General features: G+C 36.3%; 1 protein-coding gene across 5 annotated transcripts; it reads left to right on the top strand.

The window, feature by feature from the left end:
• Positions 1–1,689: 1,689 nt before the first annotated feature.
• Fmo5 (flavin containing dimethylaniline monoxygenase 5) lies at positions 1,690–22,911 on the top strand. Of its 5 annotated transcripts, none has more exons than XM_013142663.3 (9): positions 1,690–1,784; positions 2,227–2,403; positions 5,156–5,344; positions 7,347–7,509; positions 8,698–8,840; positions 11,859–12,058; positions 14,578–14,930; positions 17,209–17,281; positions 21,706–22,911. In XM_013142663.3, exons 2-9 carry the CDS (start codon positions 2,269–2,271, stop codon positions 22,049–22,051), a joined length of 1,602 nt encoding a protein of 533 aa, XP_012998117.1. In that variant the 5' UTR covers positions 1,690–1,784; positions 2,227–2,268; the 3' UTR covers positions 22,052–22,911.
• Positions 22,912–26,557: the final 3,646 nt, after the last annotated feature.

Here is a 26,557-nt window from a genome sequence, read left to right as displayed (position 1 = left end):
ATATGACTCAAGATTTAAAGATAACAAATGTGACAGAGTTTTTTTTTTAAATGAAGGCAGAAATGTCAAGTTTATAATATTTTTAGTTATCAATTCGACATCTTAGCTGGCTCCACGGCTAAGTACCTGTTATAAACTTAACTTTATCTTTGACTGCTGAATAGTTACCAAACATGCTATACTGATAATTCATCTTTTCTTGGTCTGTAAGCTTCATTGGTGGAATACCCAGAGCTCAACTATACCATTTTTAAAGATAAATATTATCTTGATTGGCCTGCATGAAAACATGTCATTGATTTTCAAGACTTTACTTTTATCAACTAATTTAAATTAGTTCACTGTTAAACCATATAAACAAAAGTATTTGGACTACATCATGAGTGTTCACTTATCTGTAAGCCAATTTAACTACTAGAACTACTAGATGATAATTTATACCTGAAACACAACCTTTATTTTATTAAACTTTAAGACTTTTATTTGTAGGTTCTACATAGACCTTCAGTCCATTAGCTCTCATTGCAGAATGTTTTGAGTTTGACCACCCCCAAAAACTTGGATAACTTTTTTTTGGGAAACCTTAACAGAGCCATTGTTAGCAATCACTCATATTGCTCTTCCCAATAGAATGTGTAACTGAATTGAACACAATATTTATTTGTGTAATAAGTAACAGCTCACCAAAGAAATGGTAAGAGCCCAGGCATGGAGCCAGACAGCTTCCTTTGCATCCCTGTCTATACATGGATTTGCTGTGCAGTCTTCAGTGGGTTACTTAGCTTCCTTATACTTTTACTTTCCTCCGAGATGGGAGCAGTCATAGTATTACATGCTCCCTGGGGTTGTTCAGAGGATGCAATGGGTTGATTCCCATTACACTGTTTGAAACATACAAGGAAAGCCCTCAAGAAAGATAATTAGTGACTCTTGAAGAATACTTCCAAATCCAGTAAGTACAAATCCAGGGCTGGCACTGGTTGGCTTTGAACCAATTTAATTAAATCTGACTCAGAGGGGCTGGGGATTTAGCTCAGCGGCATAAGTTCCATGACCCCTTAGACTCCTTACACCTAACGGATCTGGGCTGGAGGGGCCCAGACGGTAAAATCCTGGATATGTTTCACTGACAGCTCTACGTGATTTTGTATTTGAAAATTTAAGGTACATTTTGGAAGTGGATATTTTGTGTTTTTAACCACTTATCACTATTTGAGAGAAATCATTTTTTAAAGTTTTATTTTGCTGAAATTACTGTGTACGTATGGGTCTCCTCCACTAAATTGTAAACTCCTCTAAGTAGGAAGCAAAATCTATTCCTTCCTAGCACTCAGTTCAAAGCATGGGGATTTTAGAGTAACTCCCAGCTAGCAGTATAGCACCCAAGTCCAGCAGTGAAGTGGGATGAAGATGAAACAGGAAGGGGCTAGGGGTTTAGCTCAGCGGCATAAGCACCTGCCTTGCAAGCAGGCGGTCATGAGTTCGATCCCCGGTACCGATAAAAAAATGAAAAGATCAAGCAGGGAGCACCCCTGCTGAGCCCCCTGGAAAGATCCTGAGATCCATTTAGGCAGTTGGAACATGTCTAGCCTGGGAGTTGAGAGTTTCACTTCACCCAGAAGTTTATCGCTTTAAGGCAAAAGCAGGAAGTTAAAAGCCCACGTCCAATTGGGAGGGAAAATTGGGAGGGGAGGACGCTGTATTCCGTCTGCAAAAAGTGTAAGAGGAATAAGTGCAGAGACGGGGATTGAAAAACTTAGACGCTGCTGCTGCTGATGATGATGGTAGTGGTTGCGGTGATTTTCTGTGCCAAGCAGATCTAAACCACGTTTTCTCTCGGCTAAGGACAGAAAATTTATGCGGAGCCGTGAGTGGGCGGGTGTTGGCTGTCAGCCGGCGGGACGCTCCCAAGCCTTCCCCATTGGCTATTGCTGTTGTTTGTGAGTTGGTATTTGTGGTCGCAGTTAAAAGTCAGTTCGCAGCTGAGAGATTCTTGGGGAGGCCCTTCGCAGACAGTGAGCGCAGGTACCAGGGCGGAGCGCAGACATTTGTGGTCCCAGGTTACCAGGCGCTCGAGCCCGCTTCCCACTAGCTCCAATCCCCTTCCAAGAAGAGTACACCCCAATCGGAAAGTGGTCTCCCCAGATCCCAGTGCTTGTTAGAGTGCTTTCCAGATGCTGGAAGGGTCTAACTGGTGTGCTCTCTGTCTTTTGCCATTCTTTTAAGATAAGTGATCCAGAGCTAACCAGGTGAAGATCTCTGGAGACCATGACCAAGAAAAGGATTGCGGTAATTGGGGGAGGAGTGAGCGGTCTCTCCTCTATCAAATGCTGCCTGGAGGAAGGCCTGGAGCCTGTCTGCTTTGAAAGGAGTGCTGATATCGGAGGGCTCTGGAGATTCCAGGTAAGTCTCCTGTCCCTCAATACTAGGAGCCTTTTCAGGAACCAGGTGCAGGAGACCGTTTCTTGCACGTCAGGTCCATAATGAGCTTGAGCTTGAGAGCAACCAAAGCTCCTTGAATTCAGCCTGCTGACCTCCTGTCAGCAGCCACCACTAGGGTTTTATACAACTTTCTCTTTTCTTTTGCTGGTGACAAAATTCAACACAAGTATCACATGCACAGGCTAACAAAATAACAATATTAGAAATATACCGGGGTTAGAAAATTTAGGGTGATTATTCCAGGTCTCTATTAATTGGTGAATGTGCTAGAATTACCTGCTTACAACTCCTTCCAAGGATCTCCCATTTTCAATTTTCAACCTTAATTTCCAATAAAAATAAATCCCAATTCACTTTAGGTATAAAATATCATCGCCTTGTTTGATTTGAACTTTTCCTTCCATGGAAAAGTCTAAAGTCCTTTGTCTCAAGAGGGCAGAGGGCACCTGTACCAGGGTTTCCTGATTCATGTATGCTTGGATTTAAGGTTGAATTGTTTTAATTTTCACATTCAACCCTGTAACTTGTTAGTAACAATTTTTAAATTAGCTATTTAAATGATCATTATGCTTATTCAATGTCACAATATATTAACTGCTTGCCTTCAGTGACTGCCAAATGGGCATGTGTTTCTTTGCTTTTTCACATACTTTCTGATATAGTCAATGATACTGAGGTGTCACTGCTGTATTTCATATTATAAAAACTAACACTGTATTCACCAATCACTTAAAATGTGGGTTTTAAGGCATTCTTTACATGAACAAAGTACAGTCCTTTAGCATCGTGGCTCTTTTTGGGGGACTATCTAAATTTTAATTGACAATACTCTTTAGTTAATGTGCAACCAAAACTAAGAACTATTGCAGTTTTCCATAGGAAGTTTTAAGAACGTGCTAAATATATCTTATTCAAATCATTTGAAATAAATTTTGATGTATTTTATTAATTTGTTAGGTAGTATGTGAAATGTACTTCTTTTTCTGTGTATATGTTTCTCAATGTAATTTAAATATATACATTAAACATTTCCTGCATGCTACTTTTAATTTAAATATCTAGGGAAAGCCAATTCAAAGAGCTTATAGTCTAATAGGAAGGACATGGAATATGGTACAAGATATTATATGAGACATTCTGGAGGTTTTTGAGTTTTAAACTGAAAAATGGGGAACTTTGTAGGAAATGGGGCAACACCTGACATTTTAATTAGGGCAGTGATACAGCCACGGTCACAAGTTAGAATAATTTGGTTGAAATAGGCAAGATAACTTAAAAGAGATTTGAAAAGAGACTTATAAAATCTTGTTGAAAAGTTAAAAAATGAGAACTTGAATAATGACACACAGAAATGTCAATGATCCATTTAGGTAGACTAAATTCTTCAATAAAAAAGGAGAGGAAACAAGCGCTAGTATGGACATTCTTTTTTTTTTTTTTTCAATCTCTAGTATTCTAAAGCCTGTTTATTTCCGTAATAAAGAGAGAGGGGTGGGATCCTAATTGGTTAAGATGATTTTCCATACTCAGAGAAAGGTTAAAAAATATAATGGATTTGAAAACCTGTGATTTGTGAACTCTCAAGGCTTGGGTCATATGGAGTTTTTCATGGGATTATTACATCAACGTCATGTTTTTGAGGAAAGAATTTCATTGTGAGTGAACACTAAATTTGGAATTAATATCATCTAATGCAGTGCTTCCCATTTTCATGTGGGATCTGAATCACTTCAGGATTTTGCTAACATGCAGCTTCTGATTCAGGAAGTCTGGTGCTAAGGTCTGAGATTCTGCATTTCTAACTGTTTCCCTAGAAATATCTTTTCTGCTGGTTCATAAAGAAGACTTTGGGTAGCAAGGATCCAGAGTAGTAGTTCTTAAGTTTTAGTAATCTGTTGAGCATTTACCTTGTTCCTTATTTTATGAATAATGCTGGCATTAACAAAAATTGTTTGCTGAATACTCCTTAAGTCTATAAAACTTTCAAAGGATTTTATATATATATTGCAGCTTTGCTCAGAAAACATTGTACTAACTTATATTTTCCCCAGTATATGTTCCCATTTACTTCATTTTGGCTCATTTTACTCAGTTCTAGTAAGACTGGAGAGAATTTAAGTTAGTGCAGTGTTTATTGGAGAACAATGTTACAATGTCTATGGGAGCTCTTGAGACTTACCCACTCAGCTCAGCAGTCCTCAGTTGGAATCTCATATGATTGAAATCACGTAATCACTGAGACCACACATTTGATATGGCCTTTTTGTTCATATATTTAGAACTTTGGCCAGGATAGCATTTTGAGGGCTGGCTGAACACCTCTACCCAAGACATTGTCTTCATATGCTTATTTTAGACTTCCTCGTGGCAGCCTCTGTGGTTGGACTTCTTATATGTCTAACAGCTTCCGCTAGAGTGAGCCTTCTAATACATCTAAGCAGAAGCTGCAAGGCTGCATATGGCCTAAACTTGGAAGTCATTCAATTGCATTTCAATTGTAATAAATATAACTCAGATTCAAGGGGAAAGGACTACAGCAGGCACAAATACTACAAGATGTAAAGGTTGTGTGTGTGTGTGTGTGTGTGTGTGTGTGTATGCTTTTTGTTTAAATCAGCATTTCTTTCAGAATACTTTTTCAAATATTTAATGTCTACTTGTAAGTTATAAAAATAATTTTCAGGTTGCTATATATGATTTTTTTATATTACAGGAAAATCCTGAAGAAGGAAGGGCCAGCATCTACAAATCAGTAATCATCAATACTTCTAAGGAGATGATGTGCTTCAGCGACTACCCAATCCCAGATCATTATCCTAACTTCATGCATAACTCACATGTCCTCGAATATTTCAGGATGTATGCCAAAGAATTTGGCCTTCTAAAGTACATCCAATTCAAGGTAAGGGACTTTTTCAGGTAGCTTTGTCCTTAAAGTTGTTACTCAGATAAGTAAATAATGTGGCTTCATTTACCAGTGGGTAAGTATAAAGTTGGCTTGATATGCTCTCTCTCTCTCTCTCTCTCACACACACACACACACACACACACACACACACACACACACACATTCTATCCACACAAGATTCTACTCTCTGTTCTCTCTTTATCTCAAAAAATACTCTCTGTTATATATTTTGGCTATAGATAAGGAAGGGAAGCCACTATGTTTCTAGCTTTCATTTCGCACTATTTGATTGTAATAAAACAGAAGAAGGGAACTGACATGTATAGGAATTTAAAAACTTCTAGTTTCAGTTGTCTACTATTCCTTAGCTGTACATTTCTAAGAACTTCCAAATAAGTTATTTTAGGTAAGTACCACTACAACCCAGTGAAGTCATTATTAGAAGGGTATTGAGGAGGCAAAGAAGCTAACTTTTCTAGAGAAAATAATACTGAATTAGGGAACAAAATCTTGAATTTTGGTGCTTATTCAACCACTAATTAACTTGTAATCTTAGACTAGTAAGTTTCTCAACCTCAAGTTGTCTTAATGTCCTATTTAAAAAACAAAATGATTGTATTAGTTTACTCTTGATTTCTTCATGCTGTAAAGCAGAGATGGTGAAACTTGTAGAGACTAAAACCCACTTATTTATCACAAAGTGCCAGCACTACAATTGAACCTGAATACTGAGGCTTCAGGTTAGAAAAAACTACATTAACATCTTTCATTGCAAAATAAAAATACAATAATGCACCACTGCTCTACAATCTTCCATGATTTTTATATAACTTATAACCATGGCCATAAAAGAACAGAGATTTAGGATAGTGGGCAAACAGCTCAAACCTTCTGCCTTATGACTATGGTGCCTTCCAATGTCAGTTATTTACAGTGGAGTGGTACTTTTGTTCACTTGTTTCAGCAAGACTTATTGAAAAAGTTTGTTACTGTAGTAAGCCAGGAAGATGGAAGACCCCTCCCCACTAAATTAGTAACTGTGCAATCTAGTTAGGAAGAAATAAAAATAAAGGAAAATGTATTATATACGTAATCAATAACAATAGGGTTAAAGGATGGTAAGCACAAGAGGTCTACACATTGCAGCTAACAGGAGGTGTGGTTAACTCTGAGGACATGAGGCATCAGGCTGCAGTAAAGTTAGGAGATAATACCCATGGTAAGCCTTGAAGATGAATAGGAAATCTGGTAAGTGGAGAAGGAATAAAAAGGTGATCCAAGGAGAAGCACCAGCTATATCAAATCACATAACCAAAAGGAGCTGTAATTAGCACAGGATGGGTAGTATCTCTATTAGGCCACATAGGAATATATTCTGGGTGTTTCTTTAAGCTGAGTAGAGTAACCCCTGTTTATTAATTTTAAATTTATATCACTGACTATGCCATATCACAGCTTCTTTCTTTATAGTTACTTATGAAATAGGCATTTATGAAAGCCGAAGAAAGATTCCTTTATGTAAAATGAGAGCTACTGAGAAGTTTTTGAACACTAGCAGTGACAGGAGCCCAATATCACATTTTTAGGGCTACTCAGAGTAAGAGGAAGGCAGGAAGCCTGGTTATGTCTGAGGTTAGGGGAGGAGCAAGCATTCAGTGCACAGGCTGTCACCAAAGCACAGAAGACACCTAGGCCTGATTTAGACGTTGCAATGACAGTGCATAGTCTAGCAACTTGCACTTTTCTAGAAGCAGAGAAGACATTTTCTTGCCTCATAGTTTGCCTCGTAGACATTTTCTTACTCAGACCACAGGCCCTCAAAAAAACAATTCTTTGTGGAATCTAAAAACCAAATATCTCTGCGTGAGCTCTGTGATGTGACGGTGCCTGTGATATGAACTCTTGGAGTAAGGTTCTGCAGGGAGTCATGTCAGAGAAGATGTCTACTGGATGAGATGAAATTCCGGTCCCCTGTAACTATCATTTTTCCTTTTAGACCACTGTGTGCAATGTAAAGAAGCGGCCTGATTTCTCTACATCGGGCCAGTGGGAGGTAGTCACTGAACATGAAGGGAAAACGAAGGTGGATGTTTTTGATGCAGTCATGGTTTGCACCGGCCACCACACCAATGCTCACCTACCCCTGGAAAGCTTTCCTGGTAAGAATTCTATCAGTGTAAAAGACCCTCAAACCATGCCTGTAACCTGGTCCCTGAGGAATAAGAGGGTTGTGTTCTGAGTGATTCTTACCTTGAGATGAAGGCTTACCCTAATTATGTTTGCTTCCCTAAAGATGTGGGAGTCCACTTTTAGGTAGAGACAATGGTCATTTCTGAAGTTAAATAAAAATTAGAGATTTATCTACAGATATGATACATTTCAGTCAATGATGAACAGCATATAAATGGGACTCCATATAATTATAATGTTGCTGAAAAATTCCCGTTGCCTAGTGATGTCACAGGTGTTGCAGCACCAGACCACAAAAAAAACAAAACAAAACAAAAAGCATTACTGAAGTGTTTGTGGTGATGCTGGTATATACAAACCTGTACTGCCAGCGTATACAATTGTAACACATGTACAACATATAATGCTGATAATAAGCAATTATGTTACTGGTCTACTTACTAGCCTTTTGATCATTAATTTAGAGTATTCTCTTGCTACTTATAAAAAAATTTACTATAAAACACTGTGTGCCATGTTTTACCAGAACAGTCTTGTTTACTATATCTGTTGATTTGACCTGCCGAGTTTTGTATAAGTACTTCTATGTTTGCATAATATTAAAGATACCTTTCTAAGGATATATGTAATACTTTAAACAACATATTAATATGTTTAGTTTCACAATGACTAGTTTTCCTAAAGATCAAAAGAAAAAATGCTGAGCATTGGTTCAGATGAGGAATTTTTCAGCAATTGAAAAAACAGAAGTACTGAATTTCTAAGGATGAAATGAAAGCCTGAAGAATTTAATTTTAGTCTTTAGTTAATATTTTCATCTTTTAAAAAATGCACTCTGTAGAAACTTGGGAGTATGCATATATATTCTGATTGAAATAGGAACAGGTATTTAAAGGAATGAAAAAAATAGAATAGAAATTTTCTGAAGCAGTTTGGCTTTTTGAACCAGCAAATCCAAAAACTACTTATGATAAGGGAATCATAAAGTCCTATTCTGAGACTATGAGAGAAAAAAAAGAAAGAGAATAGATAAATAAAGGGAGAACATGTGGCGAATGCTTAAATATTAAATGGAAAAAAAAAAACCAGAAAGCCAGTGACTTGATAAATGAGATCCAGCACATACACCATCACCCAATAATTGCTTTCTCTTTCAGGAATTGAAAAATTCAAAGGACAGTACTTCCATAGTCGAGACTATAAGAACCCGGAAGCATTCACTGGAAAGAGAGTTGTTATAATTGGCATTGGGAATTCTGGAGGGGACCTGGCTGTAGAAATCAGCCACACAGCCAAGCAGGTTTGATTGATAAGTGACTTACTTCGCTTCATTCTAGCTTTACTGTCAACAACCAAGGAAGTAGATCTAAAAAACAGCATGAAGACCTGAACATAACCCATCAGTGCTAAGGGAAGATACAAGGCATAGCTTTGTTGCCTCAGATCATGAGCACTGTTAACAATGATAAGTACCAATTAGAGTACCATCATTCAGTTGGCTTCAAGCTAAGGAGTCAGTTCATGGCTGCAGACTGTACTCATGATCCTAGTCAATCTCTGGCTTTAATGCAAACCAAGTAACTGCTGGGAGAGATTGTTGGGATATAGCATTCTGTATGCATCTTATGTTGGCCAACAGGAAGCATATTCTTATGTAAAGCAAAGCACACTGCAATTGTTGAAAACTTTTCATTCACAAGACAAAAGATAAATTTTTCCTTTCACTTCCCAAATGGAAAAACAAGCGCTATAATCTTTCCAAAGACACTGTAGCTATCAGTGTAAAGAAGATCCACATTGTGGCACATATAAGCAGCTCACACAAATCTTGCATACGAGGTAACACAGTATGATCTCAACTCTAAAGCAGTTTTTATCTCCTTGGTTTTTTGGTTTGTTTGGTTTGGTTTCCATATCCTAGATCATTCATTCACTTAGACTTTTTGAGACAGGGTCTCACTATGCAGTTCAGGCTGTTCTTGAACTCACTATGTATCCCAAGCTGGACTCAAAGTCATAGTGATCCTTCTGTCTCAACCTCCTATGTGCTGAGATTACAGGTGTGTCATATATCTTGAGCTGGGAAGAAAGTGTCTTCACCGTAAACTCTTAGAAAAAAGACATGTCATTATTGTATTTTGTTGTGTCTTAACTGAATCATAATTTCATTGGCAATAGTTAAATGCCTGATCTTCAATGATTTTAATTATGCTGTGCTTCTCAACAAATGTTTCAGATTACTATTTGTTAAATAGGAACTTAATTCCACAGTTTTGTTAAATGACACTTTCCTAGCAATTCTGTCCCAACAACACTTATTCTTAGTTTTTATTTCTACTTATAAGCACAAAGTGACTTTGTACGTTACTCTATTAATTTCATAAATATTTATTAGAAAGTAATTATGTAAATAAGAAAGAGTGAAATGGGTGTGGCTGTTACAATAGAAGAATGTGAAAAATATGAAGTCAAGACTCATGCAAAAGCTTTTTTTAATATCATTGACCTGTAAACTGTCAGCTATAAGGTGGCTGGGCCTTATCTGCACTGGGGAACTGTGATTTCCCAGGAGCAAAGCATTCAAAGTATGTGGGAATGAGGCAACTGTGTGTGAGAAAGCTCCGGCAAATGCATAGCAAAATTTATCTGCATAGCAGGGACCACACTGTGGCACCACTAATGCCAGCTGAAGAAACACAGTTGCTGGGATCTAACTTTTTGCTTTACATCTTAAATAACATTTATGAGCAGCTGTTTGTGGACCAGCACTTTTAAATGGACCTAACAAATTTCAGTGTATCAAGGAAATTTTGGTATAATTCTTATCAAGAGAAAACTGCCTTCTCTCCTAAGATTGATTTAATAAACTTTCCTTATGATTTTTTCTTATAAATCATATTTTTGAATATATTGTTTGCTTTAAAGAAGGTATAAATGGAAAACCAAAGTAAAAATGTGACTGCCATTAAGCATAGTTTACCATGTCCACATCTTTTACAAAGATATTTCTTACAACAGCCTTGTGGTGTATATGCTACCATTTCTATTTTATAAATGGGAAATTCATTAATTAAGGCTCTGAGCATTTACCTTACTTATCAAAAATTATATGGCCTATACAAAAACCTGTTTGATTAGTAAGACTATGTATGCTGTTTCAGCTGTGACATTAAAAACAATTATGATAGGGCTTAAAGTTACCATCAATGAGCAATAAGTGTGAAATAATGCCTTCTGTAGATGGACTCTTTTTACATGACAGCTAGACAGTCTACTTATATACCTTACAACTCTGGAAACTATAAAGCAATATACTTACATACCTTACAACTCTGGAAACCACTTCTAGAGTGCTACACATTGTAGAAAAAATTGATAATTTTGCTAAGAAACTCAATAGCAAATCTTAATCAATTCTGAGCATGAACATTAGCCAACAGAAGACACAGAAAGACCAACCAATTTCCTGCAATACTACTATTAATTTTAATGTTTTTACATTAGATAATCAATATAATATTTCTTAATCAAAGATTCTGGAGTCATTGAGACATGGTTGAAAATTCAGCTTTACCACTTATAGCTATATGATCTCAAGCTACATGACCCATCCTCTCCGTACCACTCATCCATAAAATAGGGCAAACAGTGACTTCCTTAGGAGGTTGTTGTGTTGGTTAAAGAAGAATAAAGGGTAAGCCACAAATCTCTAATGGTGATATACCAGGGAGACTAAAAGATGTGCAGTCTATACTTCCCACTCTCAAGAAAACACATTTGGAGGGACACAAATTAAGAGCATAGAAAGTTTCACATCAATGTAAATGATTAACAAGAGGGGTTTTGATAATAAATTCAATGTTGATGGTAAAAAGACAGGGTTTAGGATTAAATAATGTTTATTTGCTTTCAACTATACTATTCCATGATTTTTAATGAGTTCTTTAAGTATTAAGTTCAGAGGATGGAAGGAAAATGATCAGCCTGTATAGTCAGTGGTACCCTCGTGGAGGAAACAGGATATAAACATGAATACCCTTAAAAGGATTGAGAGGACAGAGACGTTTCAGGCATAATGACATAAAATGGATATGCAGTGGTGGATCACAGCACAATATATTCTTGAACAATGAGTATACCAATTTAATCATAAGTTTAATATTAAGAAAGGAAAGTTTCAGTTATTTAAAAAAAAGATTGTACAGGATTAGAAAGCCAGACAATTGAATTTGAGCTTAATCTTAAAGAAAGTGGGGGTGATTTTGAAGTACTACTATAAGCCAAAGTCACAAAAGCAAACAATGTTTCCCTGCCCCAGGTATTTCTGAGTACCAGGAGAGGATCTTGGATTCTGAATCGTGTAGGAAAACACGGATATCCCACTGATGTGTTGCTGTCTTCTCGGTTTACATATTTTTTGTCAAAAATACTTGGCCAATCATTATCAAATGCATATGTGGAAAAACAAATGAATGAAAGATTTGACCATGAGATGTTTGGCCTGAAGCCTAAACACAGGTATGCTCTCAGGACAAGAGTGGGGTTGTTAATACCAAAAACACAAGAATAAGGACTGTTAACACAGGTTAATAGTGCAATTATCTCTATTTATGCAGAAGAAAACTCATAGCATCTTAATGGCTTAAACTTTCTACCTTTGCCAGGCATGGTGGTACATGTGTGTAGTTCTAGCACTTGGGAGGCTGAGGCAGGATGATCACCATGAATTCAAGACCAGCCTGGGCTACCTAGTGAGTTCAAAGCTAGCCTGAAATACATATCAAGACCCTGTCTCAAAAAAAACAAATCAAACAAACAAAAAAGATTTCTACCTTCTCAGATGCAGAAGACCAAGTTCTGCTGGTCTGTAGGCTTTCAGTCTGTTGTTCTCCTAGGCATTGACCATTTTCTCTTTCCTCAGGTATTAATCAGTTCTTTTTGTATGATGTCCAATAACATAATGGTAGTAGAAGGAAGTCCTTCATTCATTCATTCGTTCATCCATTCATCCAATAAATCCTGGGTACCTGTTGTAAGCCAGGCATTTATTCTGGGCATGAATTATAGAGAGAAGAGCCATTATAGTAGTACCACAACGGTAATGATGCCTTACTTTTTTGGTGATATTCTGTAAGACAGCCATAGTATTAAAAGAGTTATGTGCAATATCTCATTACTCTTTACAACAACCCTCTAGATTGGAACAATTTTATGTTCACTTTACAGGTGAAATATTGAGACTTAGAAAAACTAACTAATTTGTCCAACATCAACACAAATAGTAAAGGGCAGATTCCAAAACCTTAAATATACTAGCAAGGAGAAAGACAACAGAATATGATAAAGATATATAGAATGTACCGAGAGTATATAGGATGGGGTCCTCACACTACTAGGGAAGTAGATCATTTCCTCCAACTTTTTATTTCTGAAAATGTTAGATCCATAGAAAAACTACACAATAGTAAATACAATGAATAACCTTACACCTTTTATCAGGTTTCACCTCTTATAACAGTTTGCTCTATTTGATTTTTCTCTTCCCCCCTTTGGGAATATAAATATGTCCACACATTACAAACATATATACTTAACCTAAGGACATACCTCTTTCTAAAGCTTTTCAGAGAAAGTTATAGTCATTAAGACACATGACCCTAAATACTTTATCATATATGTCACCTAAGAAAAAGGGCATTCTCCTATAACTGTAATACAATGATCACACTTGGGAAATTTAATATTCATAAAACATATTACAAAAATACTGACTTTTGGAATTTCCACAGTTGTCCCAATAATGTTCTTTGTAGCTTATTTTTTTTTCTTTTCCAAGTCCAGAATTCCAAAAAGTATTGATTACATCATTGCAGTTATTTATCCTATCTACTTAATCTCTCTTAAACTTAAATAATACTTCTCCATTCTGTCTTTTAACATGAACTTTTATCTTAAGAATTAAGGACATTGCTTTATAGAATGTCTCTAAATTTTGATGCAGATAATGCTTTTGCCTTTATTATATTCAGGTTCAACATTTTGGACACATGTACTACATAAGTGATGTATGTTTTTGGTAGATCACATCAGGAACCATATAATGTCAGTTTATCTCATATTAATGATGCTAAATTTGAATCAGAAAAATTTTTTTCTCCTAAAAATAACTGGATACTTTGTTCCCAAATGATCTTTCAGTGAATTATTTTATCTTTTATGGTTGCAAAATAAATTGAAATTCTGTGGAATAACAAGAGATAGCCAAACAAATAGGATTGAGATATATGATTGGAATGTAGCATAATGCCCTGGGACCTGAACATAGTCTGGTGTATCTAGACTATAAGGTAAAAGTGGGAAGAGTGATTAAATACACTTCCATGTTGGCCAGCCATGAAACCCACAAAGTGAGATAAACCAGGTGTGGTGGTGCACAACTGTAATCCCAGCACTCAGGAGGCTAAGGCAGGAGAAATGCCACAAATTCACAGCTAGCATAGGATACAGTAGTGAGTTCAAGGCTAACCTGAACTATATAATGAGACGCTCTCTCAAAAAAGAAAAAATAATTTTTAAACTATAAATTGCTCTACATATGTAGTTTATCACACAGCTTGGGAAATGATGGTCTAAGCCTACCTCTTGGGCCTGTTAGAACTGGAAATGGGACTGAAAAAAAAATGTTGATATTCTGCCTGACTTCTTGATATATGGATAGAAACTATTGGCATATGACCTTATCTTACCAAAGAATATTATTAATTGGGAAGCCACATATTCACTCCCTTAAATAAGACTCTTCTATTTCTCCAAGATTCTCCCTTTGAATGCCACCCAGAATCCAAACTATCCCTGATCTGTGGCATGCTGGTACAAAACAGACCTTTCCAAAATTTTATAGATAGATGAGGGCATACTGTTTAACCATTTCCACCAAAGCAGAATTTTACTTACATGATACTAATTTCTTTCTCTCTGTCCATCTTTCTTTTGGTCCTTCTCATTTTTCTTCTCTTCATTTTTATCATCACTCACAGAGCAATGAGCCAGCACCCAACAGTAAATGATGACCTACCAAATCGTATAATAGCTGGCATGGTGAAGGTGAAAGGAAACGTGAAAGAGTTCACAGAGACAGCTGCCATATTTGAGGATGGCTCCAGGGAAGATGACATTGATGCTGTTATCTTTGCCACGGGCTATAGTTTTGACTTTCCTTTTCTGGAAGATTCTGTCAAAGTTGTGAAAAACAAAGTATCACTGTATAAAAAGGTCTTCCCCCCTAACCTGGAAAGACCAACTCTTGCAATCATAGGCTTAATTCAGCCCTTGGGAGCCATTATGCCCATTTCAGAGCTCCAAGGACGCTGGGCTGTTCAAGTATTTAAAGGTAAGTGACTAAAGTACTGGTCATAAGTTTGTTTATATTTGTGTAATTTCTTTCAAAGAGCTAGAGGTACTGTAATATACATGACCCTTATTGGGTCAAATAGGAAGTTAATAACAGGGAACAAGAAAACACTTCAAGAACAGAGTTAATGGATTAAGAAAGAATTGCACTACAGAATATTATATATATCTTTATCTAAGTTACACAGATTTGTTGTTTCTTTTTTTATTATTGATTGCTTACATCTCCCAGCCAATGAAATAGACCTTCTTCATAACATTTCTAGCTAATAAAAGTAAAATTTGTGGGAACTAGGAGAAATAACTTGGAAATCAATCTCAAAATGTGTTTCTTGAGCATCCAAACAAAATAATAGTTTGTTGTGATTACTCTGAATTGAAGCATTTGTGGGTCTCTTCATTTATTTATAAATATAAATAATAATTCCATGGCTAAAACTTTAAAAACTCATGGGAAAACACAGGAAGCCACTTTTGAGTGTTGAATTTCTGAATCTGGCGTGTTAAGAGGGGCATATGGGATAGTTATTGGAACATCCCCAGAAGAGGGGAACCAAGATGGCAGAGAATGTGAAACCTGTATTATATAAGGTACATGTGCTGTATAGCCTGATAATGAGAAGATTTAATGGAGTGTGACAGTTGTTTTCACATGTTTCAAGGCCTGTCAAGTGTAAAAATTAAACTCTTTTACTCTGAGAGACAGTGAGGTCCAGTGGTATAAGATGTACAGAAGTCAATTTGGAGATCAATATGAGGAATAATGTTCCAGCAAATACAGCAGCCAAACATGTTGCTGGCTCTTCAGAAGGACATGAGATCCTCATGACCAGAAATGTTTAAGGAAGAATGAGATAATCACTTGAAATGCATATTGTATTAGATAAGACATATTTCCACTCTAAAATCCTATGTTTCAGAGCACTTTAGGATGAGACATGGCCTGGATAGTGTAGTGCCTGCAGGTCTTATCTGGGCATAAGGGTAATGGTCTGAGTTGTTTACATTGGTTTAAATGCTATTCAGCCTTTTCCTAGCTGTGTCTTTGGTATTAAATTCCTATATTGGAACTGTGTCATTGCTTAAATTTATCTGTCATGATTCGGTATTATGAATTACCCTTGGGCTACTCCCGCTCTTATCAAGTAAGAATTTAACGGGTGAGGCTTATCTCTGCAGGAGATGATACTTTAGCATGCAATATGATACTTCATCTTTATTTCCTTCTCTCTCTGAGGTGTAAAACCTCATTATGGCCAGACATAATGGCACATACCTGTAACCCCAGAACTCTGGTAGCCTGAAGGAGAAGGAACATGAAATTAAGCCTAGCCTGGGCAACTTAATGACTTAACAAGGCTCTATCTCAAAATGATAATTTTAAAAAGGATTGATGATATAGCTCAATGCAAAGCCCCAGATTCAATTCTTTATACCACAAACAAAACAAAACATCAAACAAAACCTCTTTGGGGGCCATTATAGATCAGTGGCACAAGCGCCTGCCTGGTTGTGAGTTTGATTCCTGGTACCAAAAACCAAAAAAACATCTCTTTGTTACTAATAGATACCTATGTGGATATGCCTGTCTGTCCCTGCCTTTTGATTACCCTGTGCCTCATTTTTCATTTACTTTAAGGTCATTTATCCTTTGTTTAAGTCCTCATTTCATTTGCCATCTGAAAGATTATGTAAGGGAGAAATACTGGTTGGAAGACAGACTAGAACAAAAATATTTTCTAAAGACAAGAATAGGGTAAGCTATACAATGCAGATGATTGTTCCTCATTTGAAATGCATAGGATCAAAAATTTTGAACTTAAGAGTATTTTCAGATTTTGAAAATTTGTATATATATAACAAAATATCTTGGGGGTAGGTGAAATTAATTTTTTTTATAAACACATGTATATATAGCCAGCAGGTAATTTTTACAATAGTTTTAGTGTACCTGTGTTTTGACTACGATTTGTTACATAAGATGAGATCAGTGATATTTTCTGTGACACCTATCTTGTCAAAGCTCAGACTTTTGGATTTTGCAGCATTTCAGATTTCTGATTTTTAGATTAGGGATGTTCATCTTGTATCATTATATTTTGGTGTTGGTAGGATAAAGTAATGAAGTGAATTACAATCTGAGTACAGAAAATTATCCTGTACTTCATTGAATTCTCCATACCATAATTAATGTTATAGGATTATAATTGTTTCTACTAAGTTAGTTTACACTGAAATGTTTAATTTTTTCCCTTTAGGACTAAAGACATTGCCCTCACAAAGTGAAATGATGGCAGAAATAACTAAGGCTCAGGAGGAAATAGCAAAAAGGTAAGAAATTCCCTTGGAGATATATATATCTATATATACATATAGATATATAGAAATATAGATATTTTGACTATTTACATCTTAATAAGAGCAATATTGTACTACATTTTGTTCTCTCTTGAGACTTTAAGGATTTAGATTATATCTTTTTTTTTTTTGTCTTTTTACTTTTTATTGGTACCAGGGATCGATCTCACGACTGCCTGCTTGCAAGGCAGGCGCTTATGCCGCTGAGCTAAATCCCCAGCCCCTAGATTATATCTTGATGGAACAGGAAATAATTGCTTGTGACAACAGAATGGAGGAATGCTACCTGTGATTTCATATGGATGGGAAGAGATTAATACTAAGACTTTAAAGGACTGATGCAAAAAGATTGAAAATTGGGACCCAGCTTGGACAGTTTAGCAACTTGGCAAGACCCTGTCTCAAGATAAAAAATTACAAGGGCTTGGTATATAGTTCAATAGGAGAGAGAAAATCCTATATTTAGGGCATATAAGAAAAGTCAAGTAGGGGAAAAATACATGGAGAGAAAACGAGAAAATCACGTATATTATTTGAGAAGGATTATTTAAAGTGCTAGTAGAGCCACCAGAGTGTGAAAAAATAGCAATGAATAAATGAGAGGTACATATGGTTAAATTTTAGATCTATAAGTAGATTTACAAACCTGCAGTGATTACTTTGCTGGCTGACTTCTAGGGACAGAACTCAGATCACAGTGGCTCTATGCATTAAAAAAGTCACATGATTTGGGAAGATTGTAGAATCGGCAAGCTACTTAGTGCTTTGATGAACACATTAATTTAGTGATCTGAATTTCACAACTTGAGATCTGTTCCTGGCAGTTTTTATTTGGACAAAGTGGAAGCTGAATTGATTATACATATTAGCATAATTCTCTCCTATCTTAAGGGAAGAGAAAGCTTTATTTAACCATTACCCTGGTCAAGTGTTCTATTTTCTTCCTTCCTTTTACTGTCAAACTTCTACCATAGCTGGTTTGGTGACACACACCTGTAAACTAACATAGAGTTACCACAAATTTGGGGCCAGCCTGGGCTATGCAGGAATGCAAGGCCAGCCTGAGCTACATAGTAAGTCCCTGTCTCAAAAAACAATCAAACAAGCAAAAAGAAACGAAACAAAAACTCACAGCTACAGGGGAGTTTCTTTATCCTATGTTCTCAAGTTTAATTCTGCTGCTTCCTGAGTCCCTGCATGGTTACTCCCCTTCTTACTTAAACTGTTCTCTGAAAGACCATCCACTTGCTCTTCTCCCTGCTGAGGTTGGCACCCCTTCCTGATTGAAGTTATTTCTTATTTGAGTGCTTTCTTTCCTTTCTTTTCTGGCACTGCTCCATCTTATTTCAACTCTCCTGCTCTCAGAATTGGTTTATTTATGTCTAACCACTTTCTGTGAGCAATTCCCAAGGGCAGAATTTTACTGTTATTGAGAGTTGGTTATGCATACATTCAGTGTTTCATATGCATGGAGTTTACATAATCCTCCCTCCTGTCGTCCCTTCAAGTCAGTAACTAATGAACCTTTTATGAAACCTTCCAAATACTACAGCTCCTGACCTACTCCTATAGAAAAAATGAATGCAACTCTACAAACCCTTGAGGCAAATAATCTCCAGAAAGGAAGGCTCTTAAATTCATTCCTAGCTTACGTTTTTTTTCTAAATTTTAGTCCCATTTCACAGGAATCTATCAATTCCTCTGGAATATGGTCTTACTAGTTTTACCTCAAATTTACTTCCTATCATGTTTTCCTGTCCTTGTCTTTGGATTCTTCAGTCTCAACTATCTTGACATTTTTCTCAACTTTCTTTATATGTCACTGTTCATTTTCATGGTAGAAAGTGAAAAGTGAAAGCCTCTGTTTCTGTAAATCTTTCACATTTCACTGCTTATCACGTTTTTCCTCTAAAAGACTTTTCAGCTCTTCAAACCTGTACTTGGTATAATTAGTGCATCTGGAGGGCCATTTCTTGTTGATAAGCCACCTTTTCTTATCCTGTCAGGATCCAAATTAATCTTGGCCCTGGGAAGTCCTGCTCATATAGGAGAAATATAACTCCCAACCTGCTAGATCTCAGATGTGTAGTTTTAGTCTCCTGAATATCAAAGAATGAATTTTAAGGGACAGTGGAGGTTAACAGTAGGGAAAGATTTATTGAGAGATAGCTCTTACATGACAGGAGGGGTTCCCAAAGTGGGTTGCCCTTTATCAGAGGCCATTTATATCACTAAATCACAATGTGAGCACAATATGGCACAAAATATAATCAACCTGTAGGATTATTCAGCCCAATTATTTAAATACAGATTGACCAATGATTGTACATTTTCTCATTAATTTTTATAATAGGAAATATAAAAATAATTTATTAAAAGTAATTCTGTTAAATTTATTCAACAGGTTTTCTGTGTATGGTATATTTTAAAATACTCAATGCACAATGCAGTGTTACAATCTGAGTAATAGCTGCTAGTCTCTTTCTGAATTCTTTTTGCATTATTGTCTTTCTTTGAAAAACATGCTGTCATGCTGGCCTTTCCTTTTTTTCAGTGGGTGATATAATTTCAATCAAACATCTACTCACTAAGCATCATGGTAGAGACATCAATGAAGAATGTCTTCGTTGGTGTTTTGCTATCTGATATTTTTCAATTATTTGGTCTATTATGCCTAATCTAAATTCTAAATGACTTTTTAAATCCCCTTGTTTTGAATAAGTAACACATGCATTCCATATTATTTGGTTCAGAAAGTGTATACATGTTTCATAATAATGTTTTTTCCTTGTTATTTTTTTATTACAGATGTGGTCAGCTTTGTCAACTTCACCCTTCGAATTATTATAATAATTGACCACTATTGGAATTTTTAAAGTTTTGTTTCTTCTTTCAAGTTCTGTCATTTTTGTATTATGAACAGTTGACAAAAAGGAGTTGTATTTGTATTTCAATTTCATAACAGAAATTTCAATTGAAAAATTGAAAAAGGAAGAAATGTTCACATAACAGAAATTTCATTCCTTTCTTTTGCAATTTTTCTTTTACATACTTTTGGTACTTCCTTCCTAGTTAGTCCCAGGTCCTAAACACATCTGTTTTGTATTATAAAAGAATATCATTGACTTCTGGAAAAGTATAAAAGTTATATTTAACTTTTACAATAAGAATTTTTATACACTAGCACAAAATTATAGGTTATTTTTTACAAGTAAAATAAACATAAATTAGAAAAAGAAAATAACTACACCTTACTAGATTTTACTAGAAACAAACATCAAAGGCAAATGCAATGTTCTAAATTTTAAAAATGCAAAAATAGTCATATAGAACAAATAAACAGATATGAGTACATCTCAGGCAAACAAGAATTGACTTGTTGAAATGACACCTGCCTGAGCAACTCAGTATATTCAGTATATAAACAAACGTATTATATGAATAACACTGGGGCAAACTGTTAAGCAGTTATAAGTGTAGTGCTTAGCTAATATTGATTCAATAGGAAAATGAGTCATGTAGCAAGCATATATGGAAACAGCAAAGACATTTTTAGGAAAGAAAGAAGCCATATACTCTATAGTTATCCACCTGGGCAGCTGACACCTAACTAGACTTAACTGGACCAGGTAGTGCTAATTATAATATAACCTGATGTGATTGTTTTCCCTTAGGAGGCATGTGGGCCTGGCTATTGCATCTTTATCTTGAGGCCTGGTCTTCGTTAGATGCACCTCCAGTCACAATTTTGATGTCTTTAGTTTTTACTGATCTCCTTGAGCGTCTAGTCTCTCACTGACTGTATACTAATTTCTAACTTAGCTGCCTAATACTGTCACTTAGAGCCCACTACCATTGCACTCATAAAATAGTAAGAGTCCCATGCTTACGAATTTCTGTTGTGAGTTTTCTTTCCCGAGAGTTCTCTGGATCTGGGTGAGCTATTCCTGTCTCTATATACATTCTTATTTTACATTACTGTAGACTATGCCCACCAACATTCCATGCATATATTCTGTGCCACTCCTACATTATTCCTTTGCTCCATGGCTCATACAATTTGTTACTTTCACATCCTTCAAGGACCTAACATGATATCCCTTTTTTAGTATATGTGCAGCCATAGGAAGCACTGATGTTCCTTTTTTAACTATCTTCTCTCTACATTTCTATTTAGCAGTCAAAAACCACAAAAGCTTTCTTTGTTTTGTGTATATGGGTCCTGTTTCCTCTAATCAATCAGAAAAATCTAAGGATGGTGACAATGTCTTATCTTTCTTCACCACTTTTCACAATGCCTAGCCCAGTATCAAGCGAATAGTAGGCATTCAGAAAGTATTGATTGATGGATGACTAGTTGATTGAATGTTGTAAGTCATGGCTTTTATCTTCTTCAGGTATGTGGACAGCCAACGCCATACTATACAGGGAGACTACATACAGACAATGGAAGAGATTGCTGAGTTTGTGGGTGTCAAGCCCAATCTACTGTCTCTGGCCTTCACTGATCCCAAGCTGGCCTTAAAGTTATTCTTTGGACCCTGTACTCCAATCCACTATCGCCTACAGGGCCCTGGAAAGTGGCATGGAGCTCGGAAGGCTATCTTAACCACATATGATCGTATCAGGAAGCCTCTGAATACAAGAGAAACTGAAAAGAGCAATTCCATGGTTTCAGCAGTAACAACTGGCTGTTTCATGCTAGCTGTTGTTTTCTTTGCCATAATTATGGCTTATGCTTAGATATCCCATTGTCAATGCCCTGAATTTCAGTGGGAAGCTTGATCTAGAGATGCCTTTAGAACTTGAAAAAATTCAGTAACTCTCACTGTCATATTGCCCCAAATTCTTTTATCTTTCAAAAGCTTTTTTTTCCTACAATGAAATTACAGGTTTATTTGAATGAACTTTCCATTCCTCTCTTGATCACTTTTTCTTCTTATTATTAAATATTATGATCAGCATCTCTAAGAAATTATTGTGTAATTCTTATTCTGATAGGTTTGGTATTAGGAGCTCAATTTTGTTTGATTCTAATACTATAAATAAATGTATATTTTCTGAGATATATAAGAAGTAAAGTATTGGTCTTACAATGGTCATATGGATAAGACATATAGATACACAAGACATTCTATTTCCTATTCATTAATGTACCTGGTAATTGGCAAGTTTTATTCCTTTTCCTTAAGGAATGTGTCTCTTTTCTTAACAAATAATATACTTTCCACTTCTGGCTGGATAGATCAGTTGAATAATTTAGCATTATCAATAAATTCTACTTGGCTGAGATATATGAAAATTTTAAATTGGCTGTCCTATCTTTTTTTAAAATCTTAGTTCCCCCATTAGGATCCAGCAAGACATTAGTTTACAAAGTAAGTGGCTGCTAACCCTTGGTGGTGTGAGCTATTAATGTGACTTCTCTCCCCCAACTCTTTCTCTTTTTCCTATAAATAGAGCCTAAAAAAAATTCAAAGGGGTCATTTACATCTTAAATTAGGATTTAACTAAGTCAACATAACTAACTCAATATAAGATACTAACTCAATATAAGAGTATTCTGCTTACACAGTGTAATGAAATAAAAAACATCCCAGTACTACTGCCTGATTCTGTTTTCTCATCTGTAAAATTTTGCTATCTTCTTTTTCATGGAGAAGTGGGCTAAAAGTCAGTGACCAGGCACATTGAGCCCCATGAAGAAAGGAACTGGAAGCACCATCAGGTGTTCATAAATAGCTGTTGTGTAATGTTTGTAAGTTTTTGTAATGCTACCAACTACTTAACCACCAAAATAAATTTGAACAAGTGAAAGAACATTAAACTAATATATATTTAAAAGAACTACAAATATGAGAACTAAAAGTTCTTTCTAATCATATTAATAAATATTTGGACAACTGCCACCATTTCACCCAGTTTATTTTTTGAGAATGTCTTAGTTACTTTTCTCTTGTTGCTGGGACAAAATACTCAAAATCCAAAGTTAAAGGGGGAAAGGTTGATTTCTCTCACAGCTTGTTAAGGTTTCAGTCCATAATCAGCTGGCTCCAGGGCAGGGGGAAAATGACAGAGGGGCAACAGTTCATGTTGGCAGAAGACAGCAAAAGCAACAATATGCAACAAACCTCTTTCTGTCCTTCATATTGTATCCAGTCTACTGGCATGAGAACAGTGCCAATCCAATTAGTGGACTGATCCAGGAATCACCCACTCTTAACCCTAGCACCTTTAACCCCAGCATTACACTATGAATCAATCTTATACTCTATATTCAGCCACCTCTGAAAAAAATCCATTTGGAATACATCTAGACACAAATCATAACAGAGAAGTAGAGAACTGAGGATTGGTATTTGAGAGCAATCCTTCTTCGGTCTTGCCTTCCTGTAATATAACTTACTAAAGAATGTTATTTTTTTCACTACAAAAGTATAGACTATACCTGTAGAGGGGGTGGCAGGGCTTGGGGTATTGGAATGATGATATAAGGTGAAAAGACAACTTCTTACAAGCACTTAGAAAAGTTCTTTCTTGTAGTAAGTACATTAAATGAAAAGTTCTTTCTTGTAGTAAGCACATTAAATGAGTAATCCCTATTAGCAAGATTTATGGATGTTAAGGGAAAGTACATACATCGGTAATATCACTGCATTTAATATTGACTCTGTACCTTGTTACTTTGGCTAACACCAATACAGTATACAAATGCCCTTCTGCCTGTATACTTGAGATTTCAAAAAGTGTCATTTTTCCCCATTTTAGTCTTATGCTGTACTCTCTTAGTAAATTCTCCCCCTGCCTGATGGATAATACATCATCTTCAAGATTAGTTCATCTGTTACTTCTTCCAGAATTAGCTTCCTGATCCCCACAATGAACTAGGTGATCTTTGTTTGTACTTTCATTACTCCTAAGTATTCCTCAATTATATGTGATCAATATCCCTATTACACAGTATAATAACAACACGGCCCCTTTATGTTTCCTCTTTGAATAAACTCCTTGGAGGCAGATAAGTTCCTCATATAGTGCCTGAAATGTAGTAAGACCCCAGCAAATCAATAATTAATTGAATAGATATACTTGTATAGAAACATTATTGAATGTTTATTTATTTATTTGAGGCAGGATCTCACTGTTTATTCAGGCTGGGCTTGAGCTCACTATGTACTTCAGGCTGGCCTCAAACTCACTGCAGTCCTCCTCCTTCAGCCTCCCTAGTGCTGGGATAACAGGCATGCACCACCATGCCACGCATGATGAATTTTTAAAGGATTAAATCAAATAGTGAATACTTTCATAAAATATGACTGAGGACATTAAGGCATGTTTAACATTTTGAAACATCTGCATGGCAAACATGTTCTTCAAAAAATATTCTGGATTTGACCATTGATCTGTTTCATGATTTGAATCAGTATAATATCACTAATTTCACTTATGATCTGAAACACAAGTGGCAGTCTGTAGATTATTTCTTCTATTAAACATAGGATTAGAAATTCAGGATCTTAACAAGGCAAAGAAAGTGGGACATATGTCTTTCTTGGTCTTTATGCTGAGTAGACCCTCAACACTTCTCTTTGCTTTCTCAAATTTCCCAGCTCCTCTTGTTATAGGTAGCTGAGTTAATTAAAAAATATTATAGGCAGTGAGACAGGGCTAGGTCCTCAAAGGAGCCAGTGAAGAAGCCCAAATATCTTACAAGTGTGGGGCAGACAGACACTTCTTGCTGTTGGCCAGGCCTCAAGACAGAAGATCAAACAAATGTATCCATAGCCTAAGGACTGATATTCTAAATAGTTCCCCATCACCTCTAGGAGTCACCATCCTAACCCCTTAGGGAAAAGTCATTGCTCTGTACGAATACCCATTTTCTACTTGACTCACTTCCCCATTTGTCCTGGATTTGATCAATTTTACGTGAGCAATTAATCTTATTGGCTAACCACAGATCTATCCCACCTTACGCCCATCTGCCTTGTGAGTTCCCAGTTTTCCCCACCTTAAACCTATCTCACCCTGTGACTTTACTCTATAAAAGTCCCTAGAAAAGACAGTCTTGGGCACCCAGCTAGGGACCCCTTCTGTCTCTCTCAGACAAAAAGCTTGCTTTCTCTCAATAAATATATTCTGCTCTTAACCTCCATTGTTCCTAAAATTCATTCTTTGATTTTAATTTTGTGTGTGTGTGTGTGTGTGTGCCAGGGATCAAACTCAAGACCTTGCGTTTGCCACTGAGCTAAATCCCTGGCCCCATTCTTTAATTTCAAAAAACACAAACTCGTACCAGTCAAGAGTTTCATTCCTCTATACCATTCTGAAGTCCTCATCATCTTTCTTGTAGCTAGATTTGTTTACTCCTTTTTATTTAGTGAACATTGCATTTATTTGTCCTATTAATCCCCATTTAGCGAAGATTCTACTTATTTAATTGAGACAGGGTCTCACTACGTATTCTAGGCTGGCCTTGAACTTACTGTTAGCCCAGGCTGGCCTTAAATTCATATCAGTCTTCCTGCCCCAGAGTCCCAAATGCTGGGTACTGTGGACAGAATATGAGAAGGAATTAAATATGGACCTGTTGTCATGCTTTTCACTTTCATATCATCTGGTTAAAATACAAATTATGATTCTCAGATTCTGCATTTCTAACAAATTTCCAGGCGTTAGGAATGCATTGGTCTGTATATAACCCGCGGAGCCACAAAGGTTTCAAGTAAACAAGTATTTAATGCAGAGTAAAAAATTGTAACTCTCTTAGAAGTCCCACCAATAATCATAAAATCCCTGATTCCTCCAAATCCAGAATTATCTTTGCCCTTTCTATACCTATGGGTATTGTTGCACAGTTTCTCTTTTACTTTTCTTTCTTTTTTTTTTTTTTTTTTTTTTTTTTTTGGTGTCAGGAATCGAACTTAAGACCTCGCCTTTACCAAGCAGGCACTAATGCCTCTGAGCTAAACCCCTGGCCCTGTTGCAGTTTGTTGAATCTGCTTTTGAAGTCGGCGACTGCATAAGCGAATTCTTAGTCTTGAACAACGTTCTTCTCCGGGTAGTAACATTTCACTAATTTGTCTAGCAGGGTCTGTCTCATATACACCCCATCTTGAATTTTCTCCTAGAACTCCACTCAGGGGGACACTAGCCGGGGTTCCTCGCTACGCAAAGCTTTAACACCCAGCTTTGGTTGCTTGTTCCCTCTGCCTGGAGTTGCAAGTCCGTTTTCGCGTTTCCGCGGGA

Source organism: Cavia porcellus, unplaced genomic scaffold, assembly GCF_034190915.1.
Source record: "Cavia porcellus strain 051 isolate PalLab524CR breed Dunkin Hartley unplaced genomic scaffold, mCavPor4.1 scaffold_1, whole genome shotgun sequence".
Classification (NCBI taxonomy): domain Eukaryota; kingdom Metazoa; phylum Chordata; class Mammalia; order Rodentia; family Caviidae; genus Cavia; species Cavia porcellus.
The sequence above is the reverse complement of the archived record's forward strand: the minus strand, read 5'-3'. Positions and strand labels throughout refer to the sequence as shown.